At 39.3% G+C, this 18,736-nt stretch overlaps 2 protein-coding genes across 3 annotated transcripts in view; both read left to right on the top strand.

The window, feature by feature from the left end:
- The first annotated feature begins 5,188 nt into the window (after positions 1-5,188).
- On the top strand, positions 5,189-6,127 carry LOC128511956 (uncharacterized). Its single transcript, XM_053484999.1, has 2 exons — positions 5,189-5,356; positions 5,564-6,127. The coding sequence occupies exons 1-2, from the start codon at positions 5,189-5,191 to the stop codon at positions 6,125-6,127; spliced, it is 732 nt and encodes a 243-aa protein (XP_053340974.1).
- Positions 6,128-14,063: 7,936 nt separating this feature from the next.
- taf1 (TAF1 RNA polymerase II, TATA box binding protein (TBP)-associated factor) overlaps positions 14,064-18,736 on the top strand; it is a 22,555-nt gene continuing 17,882 nt past the window's right edge. For both annotated transcript variants that reach the window (XM_053484805.1, XM_053484806.1), the window contains exons 1-6: positions 14,064-14,363; positions 14,740-14,857; positions 16,269-16,374; positions 16,525-16,641; positions 16,781-16,903; positions 17,009-17,247. In XM_053484805.1, coding sequence (XP_053340780.1) covers positions 14,744-14,857; positions 16,269-16,374; positions 16,525-16,641; positions 16,781-16,903; positions 17,009-17,247 — 699 coding nt within the window. In that variant the 5' untranslated portion in view covers positions 14,064-14,363; positions 14,740-14,743. The remainder of the gene's footprint in view (positions 14,364-14,739; positions 14,858-16,268; positions 16,375-16,524; positions 16,642-16,780; positions 16,904-17,008; positions 17,248-18,736) is intronic.

Here is an 18,736-nt window from a genome sequence, read left to right as displayed (position 1 = left end):
TATGAGTATCATGTATCACGCATGCCCTTCTTGTTTGGACGCTGAGTGTCCAAACAAGTGCTCACAACTGTTTCAACGTTTTTTCTCTGTTTTGCGTTGCGAAATTGTGGGTAATCGTCTCCCCTGCTGGGACTTAGTGCTCGTCTCTTACTGGTATAATCAACATCCGTGCACGCGTGTACTGTTTACTATAACACTGTGACCACGTGTGTGTGTAAAACATATTTTCATTTGTGTTTTTATGCGTGTGTACAGTGCGCATGGACTGTTTATTATAACACGTGTGTGAGCGCATGTTAAGCAAAAGAAAGTCTCATTAGACGTTAAATATCCATTTTCTCTCTCTGTCTGTATCAGCGTGCATTGATTCCATTATGTGTGCGTGCATCATTGGACACCATGCCCCTTCACACACACCCCTCCTCCTCTCGCCTTCACACACAAACACACACACACACATAGCACTTGCGCACACAAACACTAATGGAAACACTCATCTGTTAGGATTTATTTTTACTTCTTTTAAAAGGTAAAGTGCAGGTTAATTTGTTTTATTTTTATTTTATATTTTGTATATTATTATTTTTAATTTTTTTTTAATTTTTTTATTTATTTTTTTGTGCTGTGGAACAAATAATCTGAGTTTTATTTATTAATTATGGGAAAATTCTATTTGATATATGAGTGTTTTGAAATACAAGTACAAATTATGAATGGAACAAATTATGCTCGCAATCCAAGGTTCCGCTGTATATTTACATTTACATTTAGGCATTTGGCAGACGCCTCGCTTAAGGGCCCAACAGGAACAACTTATTAGTTATAATTTTTTCTTACAATTATAAATCTATTTAAAACAAAATGGTTTAACTGTTTTAAGTCTTTAGTTGTTTCAACAGCTTGGCATTTTTTCACTCATACTGTTTAACAAAATAAAAATAAACCTCCCAATAAATAGCCCAAAGTCAAGACTAACAGTGCTGTTCATAAGAGCTTAGAGCTCTCTCTCTCACACACACACACACACACACACACATTACAGTTTTTTTTTTTATTTGCTTACACACTAAAATTGAAAATAACACACAGTTACTAAAACCTTACAATTAAGGAGCAAAACCTCAGTCTTAGATCTGCACAACACAAGCACATTTCAGCCTTTTATACAAAAATGCTAAATATACAAAAAGTATGAAAGGCGCTTATAAAGAAAATGTATTATTATCATTATTATTATTATTATTATTATTATCAACATACAGTTTAGAATAAACATAAGTTCCTTTATAATTGAAAATCTTTCAAACCTTTTTTCCACTTTTGAGAAGCGCTGAACAAAAACAAACAAAAACTTTTTTTCTGTCTCCTTGTAGTCCGTGTTTAACCTTACAATATTTCTCCATCTAATGCATTCACTACCATCAGTCCCTTTTCGTACCTTTATTTCAAAATAAAAGTTTTGTTTAACAGAAAGTAACAAAATAAAAGCAATAAATTAAATTACCCAAAGGCAAATGTTAAAGATTTAAATTAAAGAAATTAACTACACAGCGTATTGAGGTCATTTACATTATACACATTTTTTTACATTAGACACAGAAATCCAACGTAATGTCACGTCTTCGCCATTTCAAGACGTCCTATAAAGCAATCAATGGCTGTCACATGTGCAGACACTTAGGTGCTTAACTATAAACTTGACAATCAGGTGTAAGCACTATAAAGACACAGCAGGTGAGTTTACCTGTCTCCAACAGGAAGGGAAGGCAATGTTGCAGTAAGAGAGAGAGTTGGGATGAGAGGGGCAGTCCATGGAGGAAGAGGGGCAGAGAGAGGAAGAGGCAGAGGAAGAGGTAGACCCGCAGGAGTTGGACAGAAAAATACGGGGACCAAATTTATCAGATTCGAGTAACCTTGGTTGAGCACATTTTCTGCAGTAGAGATGCTGCTGCACCAACAGACACTCCATAGAAGATGGCTGGGGCCTTCAGTAGTGCTCCCTGTACTCCAGAAGACCTCAGCAGAAAGACTCTCCTCTGTCCTTTTCTATAAATTGTATTTGTGTGGTCTGTTTGCTAAGTTTGCTAAGCGCGGGGACCACTAAACCCGCGGTTCCAGCGGTAGGGTTTCATAATAATGACACGAATAACTGTTGCATTCTTTACCATTAATATGTAATGTTTAGATTAAATGCTTTGACCATATAAATGCACATCTTATACAGTAGGATAAGCATCCATGTAAACAGTTAAGTTATGATCTTAAATGGTTTTAAACAGATTGAAGAAGTATTGTCCATGTAAATGCAGTTAAAGCTATAGCTACAGGATGTTTTTATAAATGGATGCCATGTAACGTTTAAGTCCTAAAACACTACTTGTTTATTAATATATTTACATGTACCACAAAAAAAAATGTAATGTTTAGCTCTGGGTCAGAGGTGTATGGAATCTTTAACGATTCGGGTTAATTTGATTAACTGAATCAAAATTTATAATGTACACTTTATTGACTTGATGTTAAGCAAAAGATGTAAGTGTAATGTCTTACCAGTTCTGCTTATCACATGGCCAACGATGATAACACAAAATCTAGTATTTAGCTATAGAGCGGGGCAACTTAAGATTTGGGCAAATGTTTAGACTTTAAAATACCGACCAAGTCAACAGTACTTTATAAAGAAGCAAGAACTTATTTGACTAATCTACGACACACAAAACTATGCTAATTAAAGGCATACACACACACACACACACACACACACACACATACAAACAGTTTGGGAGGTGAAAATGAATGAAGCTATTCGAGTACTGTTAACTAGATCGGAGAAAGTCACAAGGGCAGAGTCTTGGGTTTAATCTTACGGTTTGGTTATTAAACGAGCACGAATTTCAGCGAGGTAAGGTCACTGGCAGTCGTATAAGCATTTCACTACATTTCCTACTGTGTATGACTGTGTATGTGACAAATAAAATTTAAATTTGAATTTGGTATGCAGCTCTGTTTGTTTACTTGCATTAAGTTTCGTTCTCCTCCAGCGAAGAGAATCACGTCGTTCCTGATTGGTTGGTGCGCTGTTGTAGAGATGGCGTCTTTCGGGAAAGCCCTTGTTTTGGGAAAGCTCTTGTCGGTGAGGCGTTGGTTGACTGGTTACCGATGGCTGCGCTCTGGAACTTCTCCTAAGTGTTACTTTATTGCGGCACTTTGGAGTTCTGGCATTAGGCAGAATGATCAAACATAAACATAGGAATAAAAGATACTGAGTAAATATATGTATCATTCTACTCATAAAATTGTGATTTCTTTAGTCCTTTGTCCCATGACCGGGGCAGCGGTACGAGGTGACGGCGTATAAAATACCCGAACTGAGAGCGCAGTGTGATAGAGTCCTTCCACATTCATCCACAGTCCAGCAGTGTGCAAATAAAGATTTATTAAATATTAATTAAAGATTGTTGTTATTGAAATGCTGTAAATTTTAAATAGCTTATTTTTTATAGACTTAACCTGTTGTTGGTCCTTCGGCTGCTCACCGCAAGGGGTCACCACAACAAACAATCCAGTCTGCACATACAAGCTTGGCACAGGTTTTACGCTGGATGCCCTTCCTGACGCAACCCTCCCATTTTATCCGGGTTTTGGACCGGCACTGCATCCAGGGGCTGGGGTTTCAGCACCGGCTGAGAATCGAACCCAGGCCTTCCTTCCATAGTTATTCCACCTACCACTGAGCCACCAGTGACTCCATATACTGAATCCTAACACAAACAGGAAATTGTGACCTCAGCTCAAAGAAAATTTTATTTATCAGACCATCTTAAATGTTAATTCAGGACCTTTAGTTTAGGGCGTTTGAGTGTTTAAATATGTCTCTTTTCCTTTCTTCCTATACATAGAGCTGTGTCTGGCTTCATGAGATCGATGACACAGACATTATTCTTTATAAGACTTTATTATTGCCATTTAAACAAGTAGTTTCACCAAATAACAGAAGTGTTCTGGTAAGGACTTGCAGACTGTTAGAATCAGCTAAAGATGGTTTAAGATCACTGACAAGGTCATGATGGTGTTTTATTTTCATCTATTCGAATACCAGAATTTAATTAGATCATCATTTCCAATATACAGACAGCATTGATTTTAATCAGATAGTGAAGCATTACAAAGTATCACTTGTTTTTGCTCAAGTGAACGTGGCCACTCTTTCACATGCACACACAGTTAGATAAATGCAGAGTGTTTTGGTTACATACTTTGTTATGTCTTACCAACCAGAATAAGGAATGTGCAACAGGACACCAAGAGACCATTATGTGGTACAACAATAATCCCATGTACCGTCTGTGGTGTCGCACCAAAGATAGTCATGGAAATAACCATCATGATAAAATCTGCAAGGACTGTCTGGCCTGCACTTCCTGTTGTTAAGAGCAGAGACGCCATCAGCTCTTCTACAACACTCTTCTTCTTCCCCATCTTCAGTTTCACCTTTGAAGTTACCATACTGTCTTTGTGTTGTAGTTTATCCTGACCTGTTATTACAGACATGGCGATGGGTCTAGAAAGGGAGCGAGCAAGTCCAGAGACAAACTTAGTTTCCTCCATCTCCATCAGCCATTCCTGCTCATCACTGTGGATTAAATCTACTTTGACTTCTTTTATCCTTGGTCTGTTTGCAGGAGCACCTTCATTATTAGAGCCGTGGTTAAAATGCTCATGATCCTTTCAGGCACATTAACTCGGTCACCCAGGTGCTGCAGAGCATGTTTGTACACATCCTTAAACATTTCCTCAAATTTACATTTTTTTTTAACACTACCAGGTTTTTCTGACCCCTCCAGCCCTACCAGTGGTAGGCCAAATGGCCCCTTGGTTTTAAACTAACAACTTAATCACTGACAATTGACTCCTATTCATTTGTAAATGGGTGACCGATTGGAATGTGTCACTCCCCTTCCCCCCAAGAAGTGTACTCTAAAGTATCTCACACATGGCTGTGCTTTGGATGACTGTGGGTAGGGCTGTTTACTGATGACAAGCTAAACTTGGGAATAAAAGGGATAGTTTACTACATGCATTCACAATCTTCAAGAACTTATCGGTACCAACAAGCTGCAAATATGCCAAGACATTACACTGCTGCTGAGGCTTTGGCTCTGCTGCAAAACAATGGGTGGCCAATTTCATGGACAAGGGAAAAACTGTTACCACTGACAATTACTTCACTTCATTGTCACTTGCTGGACGACTGCTCAGCCGGAAAACTACCCTTGTTGGCACCATAAACAAGATTCGTCGTGAGCTTCCACAATCAGCCAAACAATCTTCGGACCGCAACGAATTCACCACACAGGTATGTTGTCGTTATTTTTATCTATTTTTATATAAAGTGCTGTATTATTTATTTGATCTATATTAATATAAGCATTTATATAAGTGCTGTGTTATTTTTTTTCTATTTTGAACCTAGAGCAAGAGATCCCAATTCCATTGTGCTATTATACTATATATAAAAGTGCAATGACTATAACGTTTTATCTTTTCTTATCTCACTTATCAGGTGTTTTCAACAACTGGCACTACACTCACAGTTTATGCGCCCAAGCGGAGGAAGACTGTCTGCATCCTCAGCACCATGCACAACATAGTTGAGATTGGAGATAACAGAAAGAGGAAGCCAAACACAGTCACTGACTACAACACCATGAAGTGTGGCGTGGACGTTATGGACCAGAAGGTTCGACAGTACACCGTACGGGCAGGAACACGGCGATGGCCAGTCGCTGTGTTTTACAACTTGATTGACATGGCAGCAATGAATGCTCATGTGCTGTATCAGGCATGCACTGGAGTGAAGGAGAGAAGGGTGGATTTCCTGGCGCAGCTTGCAACTGAGCTTGCTGAGCAGTTTATGCAAGCAAGGATGGTGGACAAGGAGCAGCTGCTTTGGCAACAACCTGCCACACCACACCCAGGGAAAAGGGCCAAGTGTCAGGTGACCTTCCAGTGCAAGAAAAATAATGCAAGCTTACGCTGTATAGCCTGCTACAAGTACACATGTGGAAAATGTAAAAAGGAAACTGAGTGGCAGTGCCAGATATGGGCCAACAGATCACACCAATGAACTGCTAAAATACTGGTCACACACACACACACACACACACACACACACACACATACACAAACACCAGATGTTGCACACTTATGTAAATATATATTTTTCTATTAGTGGTAGTAGTTTTTATGCTGGGAGAAGGCTACGTGGAGATAAATGAGTGGAATTTACATACCATTTGTCTTCAGTATGCTTTTCTTTTTATTCTATTTTATTGTGTTTTCATATTGTGTCAATTTGTTGGGCAGTCGTGCAATACATTTCACTTCATGCCGTACCGTGTATGTATGTGAATGTGACAAATAAAATTTGAATTTGAATTTATGTTGTATGTTATGTTCTACACCAATTGTACCCATGGTATGGCCCCTTACATATTGCTCCTAGATGACTGTGATCCCTGATTGTAAAGTCAATAGCACCTTGTACGTCGCTCTGTAAGTAATTGCCACATTTACAGAACAAAGGCATCTGTTCACACGTGATTAAGGGTATTAGGTAAAAACAACTGGGCCAAATGGCCCCTCTCTGGTAGAGCTAGGGGGATAGGGCCAAATGGCCCCTCTCTGGTAGAGCTAGGGGGATAGGGCCAAATGGCCCCTCTCTGGTAGAGCTAGGGGGATAGGGCCAAATGGCCCCTCTCTGGTAGAGCTAGGGGGATAGGGCCAAATGGCCCCTCTCTGGTAGAGCTAGGGGGATAGGGCCAAATGGCCCCTCTCTGGTAGTTCTAGTGTTAAAGCAGTCATCTTGAAAATCTTTCAAAATTGTTGTTGTCATAAAGTCTAGACAGCTTATACCTATCAGCTTATTCTGCCAGATCTTGTACTGTTTTGCCAACAATGCTGAAACTGGGTTCATATTTTCCTATGTAACCAAAAGAGAAAGACCGATCTTCATCTGATGGATGTAACAAACAGACGTAGGTACTGTCACTCTGTTAAAGTCCCGTGCATCATCTTCATCAAAAATCCTCTTCCTCTGTATTCGGTTGTTTAAATCAGGCACAGCCCCTGTCACCAGGTAAGCAGTACCTGATTCATCTTATTGCATTAAAATCCCCTTAACCGCTGCCTCCCAGGCTTTCCATTGGACTCGGTTGAACAAGGCATTCATAACAACACTGTTAGTTTAAAGAAAGCTGTTGGGGTTCAGGTGGCCTCCGTCATGGCCAGTGTTGCTGTAATCTGCTGTAATCTGCATTAATGAGGGAAAGAAATATAATACATTTGAATTATGTGTGTTTAATTACTTGTATGCATTAATTTCGTAATTTCGTTTTTCTGACTAAATTTGTCATGGCATAATTATTTTTATTCACATTTTCTATCTTCTCTTGTTGAACTGAAACTCATGAAGGTTTACTCACTGATAGAACTACTGTCCTTGTTAGCCAATAAACACAATACAAGATGTGTATACGATTACACCTGCTTGTACAAACCTTGAATTGCGAGCATAATTTGTTCCAGAAGTGTGCTTGTACATCAAAACACAAGTAAAATAAAGTGAATTTCTCTCATAAGAAATAATGAAAACTCAGACGATTCGTTCCACAATCGGTCCACAAATATTCATATAAAAATAATTAATGCAAAATATAAAAAAAGTAAAAATTAAACAAATTAACGTGCACTTTACCTTTGAAAAAACGCAGAGCGAACAGTTCTGTAACGTGTGCCTTTGATTGACAACAACAGAAAGGCATGAAATAGGCATAACCAAAACTAATGACAAGCATGCTCTCTGCTTAAAGATAAAAGGTTAAAGATATAATTTCAAGTATTGTTAGTGATGATAATTTGGTCACCTGGACAAGTAAATGGGATTTTTTTAAATATAATATATAATATAAATATAAACGTCAGTTATCTATTTCTTATAGTAAACAGGTCAACAAAAATCATATCACAGATCAGGCCTCTATTATTAAAGAAATAACTGAATTTTGGAATAAAATAAATTTATGTGAAGATGATAAATCAAGGTTGTTATTTTTGTAATCACAATTGGATGAAGTCTATATGAGACATGCCAAGGGGACAGATATTAGATCAAGAGCTAAAAGGATGGAAAAAGGAGGGAAAAAATAGAGCTTATTTCTGTAGGCTGGAAAAAATATATCAAATAAGGAACTCTATTAAAACCTTAATCATTGATTGAGCAGAGTGTTCAGATGCAATTAATAGCTAAAACTATAGCTAGCTTTATAAGATTTATACTCGTTTTCTTCATCAATATTCGATCCTGATCCTCTTTTTGAAAAACTTTGCGACTCTGTCCCACAAATAGATGAACAGTTCAAACTGACATGTGATGCAGAAATGACAAATGAAGAGCTTGATTCTGCTGTCATGTGTTTGTCGTTAGGTAAATCACCGGGCCCACCTGACCTGGGTAAATCACAGACAGTATTACCTCTAACTTATATCACCATTTTTGGTATTTGTTAAGGGAATTTCTTTTTGCAGCTTTTCAGGAAATGATTATAAATCCAGTTTTGCCTAAATCAATGAGGCGAGGGTTAATCATACTCATTACTAAACCAGCAAAGGATGTTAGATTGGTGAACAATTTGCGACCCATAACTTTACTAAACAATGACTATAAGTGATTAACTCACATATATAATAATCGCCTAAAATCACGTTTATCAAAATAATTGGGGAAACCCAAACTGGATGTATCAGAGGCCGATCTATACAAAATAATATTCGTCTGGTTTTGGATTTACTAATATAATCAAGAAATTGAGGATGATGGGGTTATTTTATTTTGAGATTTTTATAAAGCTTTTGATATATTAGAGCACTTCTTTATTTATTTTATGTTTGCAAAAGTACTGGATGGGTTTGGGAATATTTTGGGAAAATATATCTTATTGGTGGGAACCAAAGACACAATCACTGCCCGCTTGGGTGGAAAACATATTATGTTTGGAATCAATTCAATTTAATTAAAATTTATTTGTATAGCACTTTTAACAATTGACAAAAGCAACTTTAAACAATCAAAAGAATTATTTAAATTTGTATGAACGATGCAGGAATACTACTGAATGATAGGAGGAATACGTTTCTCATTAATATAATGCTGATTTTAGGTACATTTTTATTCATAAATGCATAATGTATAAAAACTAAGCTTTATTTTTCATTCTAAAAAAACTATTTAATTTATAATTATTTTCCTTCTTTTTATATAAAAAGGAAAGAAATTTGAATATAAGGAATAGATAGACCCCTTTGTATTTGTATTTATTTATCTATTTTGTTTATTTATTTACTTTTCTTCATTACATTTCTTTCTTATTTATTTCTTTGAGTGTTTTTTTTTGCTATTTATTTTTTGTTAAACTAATGTGTGCCTTGTTTTTTATCCATGTTTACTTACACTTATAGATGCTATTATAAATGTACATTTTGTTTTAATTTAAAAAACATGCTCTCTGCCTCTCGCATTCAGCTGCTTGTTTTGAACATGCCGATCCTTACCATTACTAACTACTGCTAAGCTAGCCACTAGATGGCAGTAGTAATAGTAATGGTAAAGATTGGCCCACACACACACACACACACACACACCTCTGCGTGAGCACACACATACAGTATACAAACACAAAATTAAAGAGGCTTTAGAGAAGAACCATTGGCTCAGTTGTGATCACTTTACTCTCAATGTCAAAACAAGAAGCACATGTGGGCCACACGATACTCTGTGATATTTGGTTCACGTTTATCAAGAGAAATTTTATTAAAACATCTTGCAGAATGCTTGCAAATCGAGTTACTCGCAACCCGAGGTTCCACTGTATAACACTCAGGGCTCCAACTCCCAGCATGAACATCCTTAAGCTTTAAAATGAATGAGGTTTTCATGCTACCGTGGATTGTTCTGTTGTTTTTGTTATTTTCACACATTATCTGTAACCTTGTGGGTCTCGCGAGGGGAAAAAAATACTCCGCATTGTTCAGAACGGGCAAAACCGCGGCCACACAGATGCACAGACGGTTGCTAGGCGATTGTGCTGTAAGGCGAATCAGCACGGACCCGCTGCACCTGGAGGCATGTTCATTTAAGGGCCCTGAAACCTGCACACTTTATGCAATCAATAGGTAGCACCGGTAAGGATATCAGGGCCAAATACAAAGCGCACAAGACCCAAGTCAGAGGCAAAGACTTAGCCTCAGTCTTCACAAGAAGCCGGCAAGACAGAGAGAGAAAGAGCGCCAGGCAGTACGATTGGCATGTACGTACACTCGCTGTTTAAAACAAACATAAATCCTCACCCCGAGGACTCACCAGAGAGGATACAGAGCTTTAGTTTTAGTTTCCAAAGCCGGCAGTTCTTGAGGAGACGTCAAAGCTCTGGTTATTTTGTGTTTTCAATTTTCCTTTTCAGTCCTAATTAATAATCCCATGCTATTTTCCAACAGGAAGTCTTCCTGTGCGTGTTATAAACACTCTCACAGACTCCTTTTCCATTGACCCCCTCAGTTGCCCTGCGTTAGGGCTCTTATTAATTGTATCACATTGCACGGTGCAGCTCTCTAATCCGCACCGCGTAATCGCTAAATGTTGTTTTGTTAATCCCTTCCGTACATTCAGGTCTGTCTTGTCTACACAACTACAATTTATTTTGGGGACACGGTCGTCCCTCTCTGTCTGCCTGCCTGTTCCTTCCGCGTGCGCGAGCTCACAGACGCCCCTGATTGGCTAATGTGTGAGCGCGAGTACCTCTCCCCCCTCCCCCCTGAGAGAGCTCGGCCAATCAGCTCTCTCTAGACCTCCGGCTGCGAGAGGTTACAGCATCACCCGGGAACCGAACCAGCGATCTCCAGGTGATAGGGCGAGCGCTTTACCACTGCATCTTATGAGAAAACATTCCAGTCAGGACGTATTGTGAACAGTTTCAACTGCAGTCACCTGGATCATTTAGAACAACCCCGATGTGGAACATTTTGTAAAATGCTAAGGCAATTAACTTTTTGGCTATTTTTTAAACAAAACAGTACAAAGTGTCATGTCTGCCCCTGCGCTCTGATACCAGTTACACTGCGATATGTGAAGAGAGAACTTGACTGTGCTGTAACTTACACTTTGTGTTCCACAAGAATCATTTCCAAAACAAGCAGTTGGTAAATTATACAGTAGCATGACATTTTCCCTCCCTGTTCCAGGAATAGAAATATTCTAATATAATGATTGATTAATCAGATCTGTGTGTATCTTCTGGAGCATCTATTTTCTGTGAATGAGATTAATTTCTTTTTCTTCACAGAAGAGCTCTGGTCTCAGCACAGGACGTCAATGACCTCATACTGTGTTTAAGCTGTCTGATGATTTAATTCTTGAGTTCTCTTTGGGGTAAAGTCTTACAGTCTTATACACAAAGGTTTGGTAGTTTTTAAAATCACAACAATTAGTCTGCACCGTCAAAGTAACCTGGTCTTCAGTAACGCCTCAGCCTCGCTGCACTGATGCAGTAGTTTGTGCTAATGGAGCCCCGACCATGTACCGAATCAGAATTGCTGTATTGGAAATCGTTTTTTGATTGATCTTAGGAACTATTGTACTGTTTTATAGAGACTGGATTATGTTTAAAATATTTCACTTTACATTCAAGTTCAAGTCTAAGTTTAAGTAGGCTTTATTGTCACTTTAAATTCAATTTTTATTTGTCACATACACAGTCATACACAGTCATACACAGTCATACACAGTCATACACAGTCATACACAGTACGATATGCAGTGAAATGCTTAGACAATTGCTCGTGACCTAAGAATAAAAGAATATGAATATGAATAGGAAATAAATATGAAAATTAAAATAAAGGGTAAGTTTAACTAGGGAAGAATAAAATAAAAATATACAAATAAAAGTTTAAAATAAAATAACTGTACACAAAAATACACAATATAGAAAATATATGGAGAATATATGAAGAAATGTAAAACATTAAGAGCAGCCGAATAAATGGTAATAAAAGAATGGTTATGTCCATGGTTGTGCAATCCACATATTAAAAGTGACTTATGCAGTGCAAACCCTATACAGTTAGTACACGGTGCAACGTAACAACGTTCCTCCAGGACCAAGGTGCTACATGCAACATAAATTAAGAGAAATAACTAAACTAGCCAACTAAGGGGCCTAATCAGATTGACCTGACAACATAAATTTATAACATAAATTAACAAAAACTAACTAGCTACCCCACAGAGGAAGACTATCTACTTTTTTCACAGACAACATAAAGTGCACGTGCAAACGTAATGAAGCTAGAATATATGCGAGTTTCACTTTTTTAAAAAGCACGCACCATGACAAAAAGGAAATTAACATTTTCACAATATTCTAACTTTTTGAGATGCACTATATAATAGATCCAACTTTTTTTTTTACAGCAATGTGGAATAATAAAGAGAAATAATGTGATGGTTTTTATCAATTTAAAAGCATTCTCAGTCAGAAAAGTCAGGTTTTGCATTGTTTTGTTTAAATTAAAGCGGTCTCATATTGTGTACATGCACATTTTTGAATAAGCATTGCAAGATTTAAAGGATGTTTTTCCTGTTTGTCCTGTTTGTCTGACCCCCAGATGTCTAATTTACTGCCAGTAGTTTGGTCTGAACCCAGCACTCTGCAGAGAAACACCATGTAAACACATGCGTATGTAATCCAACATCGGTGCCAAAATCCATGATTCCTAATACACCGTTTGTGCTGATGCCAGAAAACATTAAAGTAGCTTTTTCAATATCATATCATAATTCTAAAAAAGAGATTCCTCTTGATAAATTAAACTCTATTAAATACATCACCGGCGCCAAAAACAGTCGAGTGTATTTAATGTGAAAATTCAATCACTGTTTCGCAAAAAATGCAATTAGAGTGTTGCAATAATATTAACAAAACCTGGCATAGCTTCAGTAAAGTAGTAGTATTAATAATAATAATAATAATAACAATAATAATAATAATAATAATAAACCGTCTTGTTAAAAGTGAGCTGTTTATGTAATAATTATTATTTTTTTGCATAAATAATGGAATTATTTCAAGGCTGTGTCCTAGAAACGGACTGGCTGTCTATTGTCTAATCGGTACACTTACTAATCACACTGAGAGCTAAGTGTAGAAATGTTGTATAACAGATGCTGTGCACATCTTTCTGTCTCTACAGAGTAAGAAAACTTTCAGCTGTTTTGTTTCTCGATATTTAGAGATGCAGAAGCTCTGTGTAATCCTCTCACGCTTGTTTCTGATATTGTGGATGCCCTGGGTAAGAAGGCACTTTTATGAGCTGGCAGTAGAGCCCAGGCGTCCGGGGTGTACCCCGCCTAGTGACCCCGAGTCCCGTGGAGACCTCCTGTGACCCTGTACAGGATAAACGTTATGGAGAATGAGTGAGTTTGTGCGGTAGAATTACAATTTCCAGAAGAACTAAGAGGCTCAAACCCTTCTATAGAGTCACAAAGCCAGGTAGATGAAGACACGGGGTGTAAAGAGTGTGTGTCTGGGAGGAACTGGAGCCTCGTCATCAGCGCCTGAGCTCACTAATGCTCCTGTAGAGTGTGTGAATGCACACACACACACACACACACGCTCCAACATTCAGTGTACAGCCTTCATAGGAGAGCAGAGTGCATTCTAACAGGAAACACAGGGGAACAAATCTGCCTTGAACAGGAGAACATGGGTGTGATGGTCAGGGGGGTGCACATACTTTTGGGTGTATAGTGTGTAACATAAATATTGTAAATGTTATATAATAACTTATAGTGTTTATGAGTGTGGATGCTCCATTTGTGTGTTTATATATCTATAAACATACACACGATTATGAACTGTACTGTAGATCTATAATTAAACACGTTGAATAGAACTACACTTCGTGGGCGGGGCTTCAAACCGGAAGTGAATCCGCGGCGGAAACCGGAAGCGGGCAGAGTAAACACTGCTCCGGCGGCTAGCCTGCAGTCCTACCGCTCAGGCGTGATGAGTTATTACAGAGTTCCTGCAGTCTTTATTTAATATTTACAGACATGAACAATAAACGGTATTATAACTGAAGTCGGTGATTGTGGTTTTCTCTCAAAGACAGCATTTCCTCATTAGCGGTGGCTAGGCTAGCCGGGCGGCTCGGAGAGCGCTGCCCTGAGGTTGTGCTCGTTTCCCGGGGAGGAGCGGCCACTCGAGACCGGGGATTCAGTCAGGGCCTGGTGTGAACACCGGGGAGAGGTGAGGAAGGATTTACTGAGGCTTCTTACTCCGTTCACACTCAAACTTTATTTATTACATTGTTATTGTCTTTTTTGTTGTTTTTTAAAGAAGAATTCCACATGACTTTTTCTATACCATAGATTATAGAGTACTGAATATAGCACCGAGACCTAGTTATTGTAGTTTATCATTCTCTAATTACTTTAATTATTTTCTGGATGTGCCCTGGGTAGTGCACTAAGGGAGGAAGTGTTTAGTGAAATGTAACATTGTTTAGAGCTGTATTACAGTACACAAGACATCGTCAGATGTGTTACAGTACTGTGGGCTGACTGACTGACTGACTGACTGATTGATTGATTATTGATTGATTGACTGATTGATTATTGTCCAGGATCATGTCGGACTCGGACAGTGAGGACGATCAGGACCGTCCCTTTCACCTGACCGGCTTCCTGTTCGGAAACATCAATGAAGATGGACAGCTGGAGGACGACAGTGTCCTGGACACGGTGAGGAAAACGGCATTAATGATCAGTGTAAAGGGGGAAGTCAAGGAGAAACATTGATAAGGAAATGAGTAATCTGTATAAACAACAGAAAGATTTTGTCTGTACGTTGGTTCGAACTCGCTCTTTCAATGATATCTTTATGATGGGACAACTTAGTGTAAACAAGGCGTAAGATACTCAACCTTACAGAATGGGATTTCTTTGTATTAATAAGTTAGACAGAGAGTTCTGCTGTACAGAGAGACACACAGACATGGACGTGGGCTTCAACCTCAAATAATAATAATAATAATATCTAGGGCTGGTCTGAATACCATTTTTTGAGCTTCGAGTATTCGGTAGTGATCAACATCGAGTATTCGAAGCTTCGGTGGAAGGGGGCTGTATATATTCTTATCTCTAATAAAGGCAGGAATCTCTATGTGTGTGTCTGTCTGCTACATTTTTATGTCGAGAACCGTTCATCCAACTGCTGCGGACGCAAGGGAGTGCAAAGTCGCATTTTTGTGTAATATGGATACAGGCAAGTTGTCATGAACTAACCTGAGTAGACCGGGAGACGTAGCTTTAGCGGTTAGCCCTTTGTAGTGTGGATGGTTAACCCAAACGTGGAGTAACCTGAGTAGGCAGAATAACCACGTGATTGTTTTAAGGACTCTCTCGAATCGGGAGCAAGAATTTTTTTTATATATATATATATATATTTTTTTTTTTTTTTTTGGGGGGGGGTTCTAATTTTCTTCCCAATATTAGTCGTAGCCAATTCCTCCCCGTCACTAGGGGGCTCCACATTAAGACTACTACTACCACTTAGTCGGGAGGGCGAAGACTATCCCGTGTTTCCTCCGAACCGCGTGACGTCAGCCGACCGCATCTTTTTGAACTGCTCGCTCACGCACCGTTAGGGGCGGAGTAACACACTCGGAGGAAAGCGCTAGCCGCCCCTTCAGGGTTAAACACAATTTATCCTGCGTCCTATTAACACACACTCAATCTGAAAGCAAACCCAAGAAAGTGAGAACTCACGAATTGGCGAAACGTCCGAAGCGACATGGGCGAACTCAATTACTAAGCGATGTGCCGCGCCATCTTGTCTCCTTTTATGCTTCCTGGTTCGTAACCATGTTATTTCCGGGTCCTACTGCCGGTCGCGGACCGATTTTGCCTCAAGGGCTAGTCAGTTAAGCCCGAATTTGAGAACCGTTTCGCAGGGATCGATGTCACGGGTAAAATTTTTTTTTCTTCTTCTTTTTTCGAATATTCGAATCTTAAAATAAAAAATCGAATGCCATCCCTCCAAATGAATATTCGAATATTCTGGTCCAGCCCTAATAATATCACTGATTACATTAAAGGTCAGCAGATTATTATTAGATTTAACATTTTAACTGTCTGTTTGTCTGTTTCTCAGGAGAGTAAGAAGCACTTGTCGGGTCTGGTCTCTCTCGGTCTGAGCACGCTCATTACAGAGATCACCGCCACTGAGGAGGACACAGATCATAGCACTGACGCTGACGGTGTGTGTGTGTGTGTGTGTGTGAGAGAGAGAGAGCGACTGTTCTGGGAGATATGCTGAATATAACAGCAACTTATCATTGTGTGTGTGTGCGTGCGTGCGTGCGCGTGCGTGCGTGCGTGTGTGTGTGTGTGTGTGTGTGTGTGTGTAGGCTGGGTGAAGAGCACTGATGATGCAGTGGATTATTCAGACATCAGTGAAGTCGCTGAGGATGAAACCCGGAAATACAAACAAGCTATGAGCAGCATGCAGCTGTCACACAGAGCAGGTATACACACACACACACACACACACACACACACACACACACACACACACACAGTTAACCTGTATAAGAACTGTGATCATGTTCTGTCTTTCCCTCCCCTGACAAAACACTATGTGTGTGTGTGTGTGTGTGTGTGTAGATGATGAAGATGACTATGATGCCGACTCTGAGGACATCGATGCGAAGCTCATGCCCCCACCCCCACCCCCGAGCCTGCCAATTATTGCTAAGAAAGAAGACCCACCCACACAGAGCTCCAGTGGTGAGATACACACACACACACACACACACACACACACACACACACACACACACAGTATTTGTCAGTTCAGGATGAACCCCTGTGTATATTTCTCTCTCTCTCTAGTGAGTGATGAAGGAGACGGTATTATTCTTCCCTCCATCATCGCTCCCTCCTCTGTCGGGGAGAAGGCGGAGTTTAGCAGCTCCTCAGACAGCGAGAGTGAGTGTGATAGGCCAACACCCTCCGGAGGGGCGGGGCATCAGTCAGCAATCACGCTCCCATTGGCTGGAATTATGCAGAAGGACACGACTAAATGTCTGCCTCAAGTCACAGAGCTGTTCCCTGAGTTCAGGCCAGGCCAGGTATACACACACACACACACACACATGTACATATACACACACATACGTGTATACACACACACACAAACATATACACACATACATATACACACACACACGTACGTATACACACACACGTACGTATACACACACACACACACGTATGTATACACACACATACGTATACACACACACATGTACATATACACACACATACGCATACACACACACGTACGTATACACACACACGTACGTATACACACACATGTACGTATACACACACATATGTATACACACACACATGTACATATACACACACATACGCATATACACACACATACGCATATACACACATGTACGTATACACACACATACGTATACACACACACATGTACATATACACACACATACGCATACACACACACGTACGTATACACACACACGTACGTATACACACACATACGTATACACACACACATGTACATATACACACACATACGCATATACACACACATACGCATATACACACACGTACGTATACACACACACATATGTATACACACACACACATGTACATATACACACACATACGTATAAACACACACAGATGTACATATACACACACATACGCATATACACACATGTACGTATACACACACACATACGTACACACACACACATACATATACACACATATACATATACACACACACACGTACGTATACACACACACACATACGTGTACACACACACACACACACATACATATACACACATATACATATACACACACACACGTACGTATACACACACACACATACGTATACACACACACATACGTATACACACACATACTTATACACACACAAACATGTACATATACACACACACACACACATACGTATACACACACATACGTGTACATATACACATACACACACATACGTGTACATATACACACACACACATTTACACATACACACACATACGTGTACACACACACACATACGTGTACACACACACACATACGTATACACACACACACACATACGTATACACACACATACATATACACACACATACGTACACACACACACATACGTATACACACACACACACATACGTATACACACACATACGTATACACACACACACACATACGTATACACACACAAACGTGTACATATCACACACACACACACAATACGTATACACACACACACACAATACGTATACACACACATATCACACACACAATACGTATACACACACACACACACACATATACACACACACAAACGTGTACATATACACACACACACATACATATACACACACACACATACATATACACAAACATACGTATACACACACACATACATATACACACACATACGTATACACACACACATATACACATACACACACACATACATACACACACACACATATACACACACACACATACATATACACACACACACATATACGTATACACACACACATACAT

This window comes from Clarias gariepinus, chromosome 24, assembly GCF_024256425.1.
Source record: "Clarias gariepinus isolate MV-2021 ecotype Netherlands chromosome 24, CGAR_prim_01v2, whole genome shotgun sequence".
Taxonomy (NCBI): domain Eukaryota; kingdom Metazoa; phylum Chordata; class Actinopteri; order Siluriformes; family Clariidae; genus Clarias; species Clarias gariepinus.
Note: the sequence above shows the minus strand (reverse complement) of the source record. Positions and strands in the feature narration are given on the sequence as shown.

What these genes read in the sequence shown, in the direction of transcription:
- LOC128511956 (XM_053484999.1), top strand. Translation starts at nt 5,189, where the DNA reads ATGGACAAGGGAAAAACTGTTACCACTGACAATTACTTCACTTCATTG. An exon ending in GCAACGAATTCACCACACAG is followed by an intron (nt 5,357 to 5,563) that starts GTATGTTGTCGT and finishes CTCACTTATCAG; the next exon opens with GTGTTTTCAACAACTGGCAC.